Below are 9,864 nucleotides of genomic sequence, written 5' to 3'. Positions count from 1 at the left end.
GAGCTTTCAATCCCAGTAATCCCAGTTTAAACATGGAGGTGGATCCAGTCCGGCAGGCAGAGACACGACTGGACTCAGAGACTTTCGGAGTCACCGCACCGCACTGCACTGTGGTCATGTGTACCATTATTAGTAATCGATTATTCTGACGATTAATCGGGTAAACAGCGTCACATTCTGTATTGTTCATTTAACCACATAAATTTTTTTTATACAATAGAAATACATTAAAAATGCTAATAAACTAATTAAATATATTTAAATAAGAAAAAAAACATTTAATTGGCTAAAATGTAACTCTGATCATGTTATTATTTTTAGTAAATTACCTGTTTTTGAGTCTGGAAATAACAATCGATTACAAAGTGGGTTGATGACTATTTGTCATCACGATTAATTGGATACATTTTTTCAGTCCTAATAAAAATTTTATTTTATTTTTTTTATTGACAAATGGAGATAATTAATGTGATAATTCTTAATAAATATACCAGGATAAATTAAACTTCTCGAAGACTTTTCCCTCTGAATGTCGTCTGCTTTGCAGTTTTCAGGAACAGAATTGACGAATCAGAAATTCCTGTGTGTTGTCTCTAGGTAGATTGTGAGTAACCTTTGCTCATCTACAGTTTGATCATATTTTAGGAAAGCTTTGAGGATCTGAACTGCAAATAACTAAACACTAAAACACTAAAAAAACTGGAGGCAATAAACATAATTCCGATTTAAATTTTCTACACCTGTCATGTGACCACAGATCAATAAACCAAAGATCCTGAAACAGAAACGCTGCTTTATTAAGTTTAGGTCAACATGCTTTAAAATCAGTTTGACACCAGAAACAGAAACAAAAAGAAGCTCTTAGTTTCTCAACAAAGATATCAGAGAAACAAAGAGCTCAAAATTCTGTTTTCAACCAACTATTTTTGAAAGGAAACTCAGAGAAACTCCTTCAGTTCAGCTGTAAAAAAAACAAAACAACAAACTGAAGTCCACCACGGTGACCACCAGGAGGAGATAAAGTGCAAACAGTCCACTGAGAAACTTCAATCTGAGCCAACAGCAGGAGAGGAGGGGTGACAAACAGGAAGTGAGGTCATGACAGGCTGCTGCTGGGTCTCCTGGTGATGTCACTGTATCCGATCAGCCTCTGATCCGTCAGTTCATTGAGATATCAAACTGCAGCTCTGCGTGTATGTGTGTGTCAGAGGTTTCCATGGTAACAGTGTTGATGCTCCACAGTCTGTATCCAAGCTACGCACCACCACACACACGCAGGGCGGCGTGATGACATCATCTTTACAGGCCCAGTGACTTGCGAACGATCTTCTGAGCCAGTTTGTAGAACTGCTCTCTGTCCTCGCGCCACATCTTAGACGCATCGACGTTGGCGCCGCTCTCATCGTTCGGCTCTGAGGAGAAGAAGAAAGAATCATTAAAACTATATGATGACTCATGGCAGACGAGTGATGTGGACCGAGAATTTTATTACAATATTTTAGTGGTTTTATTGTGATAAAGACAAAGATTATGATTAAAAAACTATTTATTACTTATTTTCCAGGTAACTGTGGCTTTGACCGCATGAAATCACAGCATCAAAACACACATTGTTCTTGAAAAACAGGATTCTTCTGGACGCCATTTACTTAAAAATCACGACTTATATCACTAACCTGCACACACTTAGTAATATTTTCTATTGTACTGATATTACACTGTAAGAAATAGTGGAGAAAATATCAAAATGAATATTTCTGAACATACTGTGAGTTTTATTTACCATCAAGCTTCTTTAAAACAGAAAGATAAGTCTTCTTATGTAACTTGCTCTTATTTCATTATCTTATTTAATTGAGTCAAATGTTTTGTATTTATTGTTCCTATTGCTTTTTTGTTTATTTATTTTGGATATTTGGAATTAATTGTTCATTAAAGCTTAAAGTTTATCTTTGAGAATGCATTGTTATTCCATTATATAAGTTACTATATAACTTAAAAATGATCTTAAAACAACAATATTGTCGCAGTAACTTCTGGTATAATCTGTGTGTTACAATAATGTGTGTGTTACTCATGTAACAGGTGTGTAATAAACACATGACAGCACGGTTTGGGTGATCATGTGATAGGTGTGTAATAAACACATGCCAGCGCGGTTCGGGTGATCATGTGACAGGTGAGCTGCTCTACCTGCCAGCATGCTGACCACTGACAGCAGGATCTTCTCCACACTCTGGACCGGACTCCACCGCTCTGCGCTGCTCTCATATCCCATCGGGTCGTCGCCCGGAGCGTGAAGGATGGAGATACACACCCGGCCGTCTGGGTAGACTGAGGAGCAGAACAATGAAATTAGTAATCAATTATTCCATCGATTAGTCTATTAATCAAATAAAAATATTGGCACATTCTGCAGATTTTTCATTTAATCTCAAGATTTTGACATGCAATATTAGATTAAAAGAATACATTAAAAGATGCAAAAAAAAAACAATTCACTTTCTTTTTTAAACCACAAAATAAACATTTACTGATTAAATGCAGTAATACAGCGTTACTTTAGTAAATCTGAACTGGATGAAGGTAAAACTGACACTTGAGGAATTTTGGGTAAGGTATATTTACAGAAAAAGAAGGTTTTTATCTAAAATACAAAATGTACATACTTTGTACAATTTTAGCTTAATTTCTGCTCTGAATGTTATTTTTTCAGCAAATTGCCATTTTTGACTTTGTTCACTTCAGTTATTAAAGTAACTGATTAATTATGATTAACTCTATTAATCATTTCAGCCCTCGCTGAAATGTGAAAAGTCAGAGATTATTTTGGTTTGGTCTCCTTCCTGGAGTCTCTGAGGATGTTATTCTGGTTCACAGCTCTTTTCGGCCATCTTCACCCTTAGTGGTTCAGATTAGGCAGAAATCAGAGAGAAGCCACATTATTTGATGGTTTCTAGGTTCTGATTAGATGAAATGTTCTGCTTTGATTGGTCTTCACCTGTCTGTTTACTTGTATGCAGGCCTGTCACAATAAGCAATAAATCAATTAATTATGTGATAAATTAAAACAAGGTCAATCATTTCCATTTGAATGATTTATCAATTTTCTCTTTTTACCAAAAACAGGTGCTTTGGTTTCAACTTGCCCTTTTTTAAAGAACAATTTTGTTTACAGAGACTTTATAATTAACTTTATTTGTTGTTTCTGTTGCTTTGTTTATTTATTTAGGACATTCAAAATGTCTTCCAGGTCCAGTATTAAATGTTCATTAGAATTTAAAGTCTATTGAGAATGTGCGCTTGTATTATTATGCCATTACCATTACATTACTTAAAAATGATCTCATTGTTTATTGCAATAACTTCTGGGACAATTTATCATCCAGTGACATTTGTTATTATGACTGGCCTGCCTGTGTGGAACTGATCCCTGCTCAGATGTTTCTGTCTGATCAAACAGAAACAGAAAGTTTCTGCTACCAACATTCAGACATTTTCCATCATATCTAACAAACAAACTGCAGGTTCTGATTGGTCCAGCTTTCTTCTTCATGTGTTTATGTTGTTGCTGCAGGACCAGAAGATACAGTTGCAGCAGGAAGTTCAGCTCAGGGCCATGATGATGATGATGATGATGATGGTGGTGGGGAACATGATGACGGGTCAGAACCGAGCGCTCTGTCCTCTAATCAGAACTCTCCTTCACCATGACATCATGGCTCCTGCCCACTAATCTCGGCGTTAATGACAGCAGGCTAACGAGGCGTGTTGTGACGGGTCCAATAACAGGGTCCAGACACAGGCTGGTTTCATCCACGACTCGGCGTTCTGAGCATCTAAACCCGCCGTCGGGGGCGGAGCCTGTGGCAGACTTACTGTTGGGGTGAAACATGTCGCAGGTGAACCTCATCTTCGGAGGGCTGAGAGGATAATCTGAGGGGAAGCTGAGGACGGCGGGGAAGACTCCGCCTTCGAAACACGTGTCCTCTGGACCCCTGAGACACAAACAGAGAAAATCACTGAGAATGTCGAGACGCTGCAGCAGGAAACAGAAACTTTTAGTTAAATGAAGCCAGTTTCAGTTTCTGATCATGACATGCTGAGTCATAATCAGGACTGAAGTTTGAATATCTGATCTCAGATCTGCCTGGCCTCCTTCCCTGAAGTTATTTCTGACTCTTTAAAGCATCAACTGATCTCTGACCAGATATCCTCCATTTATCAGGACAGCAGTTGGGTAACAGGTCTCCACACTGCAAAAACACAAAATATTACCAAGGGTTTTGATCTAGTTTCTAAACAAATATCATAGCACACCTGAAATATTACAAAACTAACTTACAGGTAACTTTTCTTCAAAAAATAAGATGCTTGTTTAGAGTCAATAAGTCTTTAATATTGATGAAAAAGTTCTAGTCCCAATGGCAAATTATTTCACTTATAACTCAGACTCAGATATTTATTTATGTCCCATTGGGCTTAAATAAAGTCACAATAAAACAACAACAAACCAACATTTAATATAAAACTACGAGGTGTTGCCCTAAATTTAACTGTTTCAACTAATGGAGGTTAAAAACACAAAACTTCTCAATCAAAAAATAAATACAAATAAAAATAAAAATATAGATGCCGGTAAAACTGAAAAGGTGAACAAAATATAAACTAATAAATACATATTACTTATAATTTGAAATTCCTCACTTTAAGAGACAACACATTATTAAAACTCAGTGGTTAAAAACACAAACCGTTTTCATCAACTGTAAGACTACAGGACTAACAAGTAAGTTTCTCTTGCTTCAAGTATAATAAGATATCTGCACTAAAAACTAGATCAAAAATACTTTGTAGGATTTTGTGTTTTACAGTGCAGAGTGCTTCACCTCCTCTATGAGCTGAGGAGCAGAAAAAGGAAGACAGAACAACGAGGTACAGAGGACTGAGGTATAATGACAGGTGTGCTGCCTCAGTGATGTCACTCTGCAGACTGAAAGGTGGACTTGGACTTTAAATGAGCAGCGAGGTAAATTGAAGGGCAGACTGAAGCTGCTGTCATGCCAGCATGGAGCAGTAACGTCTAATGATGGTGCTTTCAATGACGTCACGGATTCTGCAGTGTCTCCTGTCAGAGATGCATCAGGCTGCAGAGGATTTATTTTAACTAAGGGTCATCACAAAAACACAAAATCTTACCAGGTATCTTTGTATGAATTTTTATTGCAAATATCTTAGTACACTGGAAATAAGACAAAACTAACTGACAAGTAACTTTTCAGCAAGATTTTGGAGCTTGTTTTAAGTCAATAATGATTGAATATTGATAAAAAGATACTATTGGTAGATTACTTCAATTATAAAAAGACATTTTTTTCCATGTTATAAGTGAAAGAATTGGCCAGTGGAACTATTACATTTTCATGAATATTAAGGAATTATTTTTGTATATTAAGTTTGTTTTATTTCCAGTGTACTAAAATATTTGCACTAAAAATTAGACAAATATTTGGTAAGATTTGATGTTTTTGTAGTGAGGTACAGATGAAAATGTGATGAAAATTTCTGATTTAGAGAACTAGCCTGGTCTTAAATGGGACAGTTCAGTTTTTTCCAGTTGAGTTCTACTGAGAGTAAATATTTACCTCCATTCGATACTCTGACTTTGACTAGGTCATTCTAACACATGACATTTGACCCAAACCTGGGGTCTACAACCTTTACAACCTAAAGAGTCATTTTCACTTTTAGGCCAGCCAAATAAAACGTGTTCATCGCCGCAAAAGTCGCATGACTTTTCGAAAAAGGACACATTATAATTTACATAGGAGATATGCTGACATTTTTAAAGAACTGCCATTTTATTTCTGTTTTTAGAATTTAAAATAGAAAAATTAGCAAGAAAGAATGGATCTCTTTCTTCTGTGGGATGGAAAATGATGTAAGAAATAAAAAACACAGATTACCACCTAATGGCAAGAAAATCCCTTTGTTTCACAATCAAGCACCGCTTTGTGTTGATTAATCCGATAAAGTCCAAGTGTAAACAGTCTGCCTCGACTTTGAGCTGCTGTCTGAATCAGCAGTGACACCTGCTGGTCAGAGTGACACATTGCACCTGGAAACTCAAGAGGCTGACAGGTTGGATAAAATCGGTTTGGTGTCTATGAGCATCGAGTATCTCAGGTTAAATGATTCTCATTGAGAATCAAATTAACAAAAATGAAGAAAGGCAGTTGGTTTCGATGGAGACGACCTGTCATATATGAGTAAAAAGGCTCCAGCCTGCACTCACATGATGAGTGCCTCCCATTCGAAGAAGTTCTCCTCGTTGGCTGGACCTGCAGAGCACACAGAGGGAGAAAATGATCATTGTCTCATCCTGATGTTCTGTTCTGATGCAACACTAACAGAACCTGTTTGGTTCTGGGTCAAAGATCAGATAAGGAGGACTTAAACTGAGCTTTTAACAGCTCAGGTGTTCAGATGTAAAGATGGAGTCTTACCTGCGACAATGCCTTCAGGTGGGTTCAGGGTCAGCTCTGAAAAACAAATATTACTGATGAATCCAAGAATTTCACAAAGGAAAACCACACAACTGGTACCTGTTTGGAAAAACTGTTGCTTTTCTAAATAAAAATCATCATTATTTTAAGCTAAGTTTTGAATGTCTTATTTTTCTGAAACATGTTAAAACACAGCATGCACACACACAATAAACTAATAAAAAGAACATAATCCCAACCTTCTTGGGATGTTTTTGGTGACCACATTGATCTTGGGCAGCAGATGGAAACCATCTTGCTCCAATCAGAACTAGTCAACACTAGTAATGTGATTAAAATATATATATTTTTTTTTATTTGAATGTTTTCACTCAAGATTAGCAAATATATGTGCAAATAAGTGTAAGATTAATCTTATTTTACAGCATCATTACCAAAGGTGGCAACTTTGGCTCTTTTATTCTATATAACAGGGTTTTTATCCATCCTTTAATACTATATTCAAAACAGTTTGCATTGTAATTAATACACTTTCTTACTTTATTATCGGAACTCCATTTTGGCCTAAACCTCAATAAAATCCTAAACATTTTTAGTAAAAACGCCATTTTGTCAAATTTATTAAGAAAGAAAATGTTAATAAATAAAAAACGGATGTTAATAACCCAGACTGTCACCAGCTGCCAGTCAGACTTTAACAGTTCTTGTATTAATCCTTCAAGCTGAGTCCATCAGATCCAAGCTTGATTCTGAAACTCAAACATGCAGATCATCGGAGAGTTAACAGCTTCTTTTTTTAGTTACTGTCTAGATTTATAGTTTCTAATGTTTGTAGCACTTCTAATCTTATCTCACAGTTTGAGTCTCAGTTACATAAACAGGCAGGGAAGAAGGTTCTGGATGAAGCAGAACAGTCGCACCGACAGATTAAAATAAAATCGCTAAATGTGTCATTCTGGAGACATTTAAGTTAAAAAACATGATGCCGAATCAATCAAAATTCTCAGTTCCAAACGAATTTTTATAGATTTTTCATCTTACTGTGTTGATTTTAAACCCTGGAGCAAAAAAGCTGTTAAACCTGTGGAATCTGTATCGGAGTTTGGTTCAGCAGAACTTCCCCCTAGCTTTTCCTCATCAGCAGGCGCTTCGGTTACTCACGTTTGTATTCAGCCATGAGCCTCTTTAACGCGGTGCCGGCCATCTCGTTTACCGGACACAAAGCATAAACAAAAACAACTAAACAAAAACAAACAAACAGCTCCGAGCACACACCGCTAACACCAGGCTGAGGACTTTTCCGCTCGCTGGACGAGCAGACAGCGCCCTCTGCTGGTGCGGAACCGCCACGGAATTCAGCTTAAAAAGTGGATTACCGCCACCTACAGGCCCGGAGGATCAACAAGAAATTAACAAAGAGGCCAGTTCTAAGTTTCTCAAACTTGTGTAAAGTTTAGAGTTCCTCAAACTTAATACAAGTTTCTTAAATTACGGGTCATGCTCTCTTTTATGGCCTTGTATGGGCTTGGTAACAGAAATTCCTAGATAGAAATAGAGATTTCATATTACTTTTTCAAATTAGCTCAAGATTTGATTTCTATCAGACAATTAAAAAGGTGCATCAGTAACAGTAATTCTTTTTTGTTTCAATTTGATTTTACATAGATTTTTTTTTCTACAAACCAGGAAGGCTCAAGATGAAGAAATAAAGCCTCATAGCAAAACTATTATGGAGATTGAATTCTGTTTTCTTTTATCCTTAAATATCAAAAGAAAATACATTAATTCAATCAGTTTTCCTGCTGCCCAGCAGCCGCCTGATGTATCCGGTGATGGGTCTCATATTCAGGGCGTACACTACCGGGTTGAACACGGACTGAGCCAGAATGACCAGCACCAAAGTGAGCATGAAAGCTGCAGGCTGGTTTCTCTTCTCGATTGCTCTAGATTGCTCCTGCTTTTTACATTTTTACATTTATGGCTCTTTTTTTTAAAAAAAAATAGGGAAAACGTTCTATTATGTTTCTCAAAATGGTCTATCCACTCTTCTTTGTCCCCTCTATCAGAAATCCATCAAATTTTATATTTCTTCTATTGTTTATTGGCTGACAAATCAATTTAAGGGTACACATATACAAAGAAAAAACTTTGACTAGACCTCTTTCTTAAAACTAAGTAATAAACCATAAGGTGATATTTGCCACAACAATTGTTCAGGAATGTTTTTTGCTGAAAGAAATAAGGCAGTGGGGATTCAACCATTTAAATTAAATCCTTAAAATCAAAATGTCTTCTAGATTTTTTATTTATTATTGCAGTTTAGCTCAGTTTTCTTACTTCTCATGTGACAATGTCTCTGATCAACACTAAGTTGTTAATCATGATTACTGCTGTACATTTAATATTTAAAATGGGTTATCTTAGTTCTGAGTTTATTTAACTAATGATCATACTAATCATAATCCTGTGACAATGTTTCTGATCATCAGGAAGTTATGTTAAAGAGGTTATTCTTAGTTCTGACTTTATTTTGACTAACAAATGAAAACCTATAGAGAACAAAATCTACAAATATGTAAAATTTCAAGCAAGATAAATGCAGAAATATTTCACAAGGCAGCAGTTTACATATGTCTTTAAAATCAAGGATAAACAAACAGAATTCGATCAAAAATATTAAAAACACATCAGTAAAGCAGATTGGGGTGATTTATTTCAGCAATGACTTTTTATCCTTAAATATCCAGATCCAGAAACAATCTGTTAACATTTTACATTTCCCAGGAACCCTGACTGGTTTCAAATCAATCGGTTTTCCTGCTGCTCAGCAGCCGCCTGATGTATCCGGTGATGGCGCTCATATTCAGGCCGTACACTACCGGGTTTAACACGGTCTGAGCCAGAACGATCAGAACCGAAGTGAGCACAGAGGATGCAGTCTGGTCTCCGGCCTGCAGGCGGCGCTGCAGCAGCTCCACCGCAGTGCAAGCGCTGTAGTTTAGGAAGACCAGCAGGTGCGGCAGACAGGTGCGCAACGCTTTGCTGCTAGAGCCGCGTGTGCGACACAGGGAGACATAAAGAATGCTGCTGTAGGAGAAAAGTACAAAGGCAGCGGGCAGAATGATGGTGGCAACAGAGATGAACAGGGCGAAAACTTCGCTCACCTGCGTTGCGTTTCTGCTGCAGCTGAGTCTGTTTAAACTGTAAACATCACAGTAGAGCCGGTTGATATGAGAGCGGCAGAGCGGCTGGCGCGCGGCAAGAAGCACTGCGCTCCCAATCATAGCGGCAGGCAGCAGCCAGCAAAACAGGAGCAGAACCGCAACCGCGCGCGGCGACACCAGCGCAGCGTAGCGCA

The 9,864-nt window shown here is 37.4% G+C and overlaps 1 protein-coding gene across 1 annotated transcript; it reads right to left on the bottom strand.

Moving 5' to 3' along the window:
- Window positions 1–773: 773 nt before the first annotated feature.
- On the bottom strand, window positions 774–7,840 carry ube2g2 (ubiquitin-conjugating enzyme E2G 2 (UBC7 homolog, yeast)). The gene is made up of 6 exons (XM_007574986.2): window positions 7,668–7,840; window positions 6,507–6,542; window positions 6,296–6,341; window positions 3,880–3,998; window positions 2,194–2,334; window positions 774–1,412 (listed from the first exon to the last, which is right to left on the bottom strand). Exons 1-6 carry the CDS (start codon window positions 7,708–7,710, stop codon window positions 1,300–1,302), a joined length of 498 nt encoding a protein of 165 aa, XP_007575048.1. The 5' UTR covers window positions 7,711–7,840; the 3' UTR covers window positions 774–1,299.
- Between the last annotated feature and the right edge of the window lie 2,024 nt (window positions 7,841–9,864).

The sequence above is a fragment of the Poecilia formosa genome, unplaced genomic scaffold (genome assembly GCF_000485575.1).
Source record: "Poecilia formosa unplaced genomic scaffold, Poecilia_formosa-5.1.2 Scaffold367, whole genome shotgun sequence".
NCBI classification, from domain to species: Eukaryota; Metazoa; Chordata; class Actinopteri; order Cyprinodontiformes; family Poeciliidae; genus Poecilia; species Poecilia formosa.
Note: the sequence above shows the minus strand (reverse complement) of the source record. Positions and strands in the feature narration are given on the sequence as shown.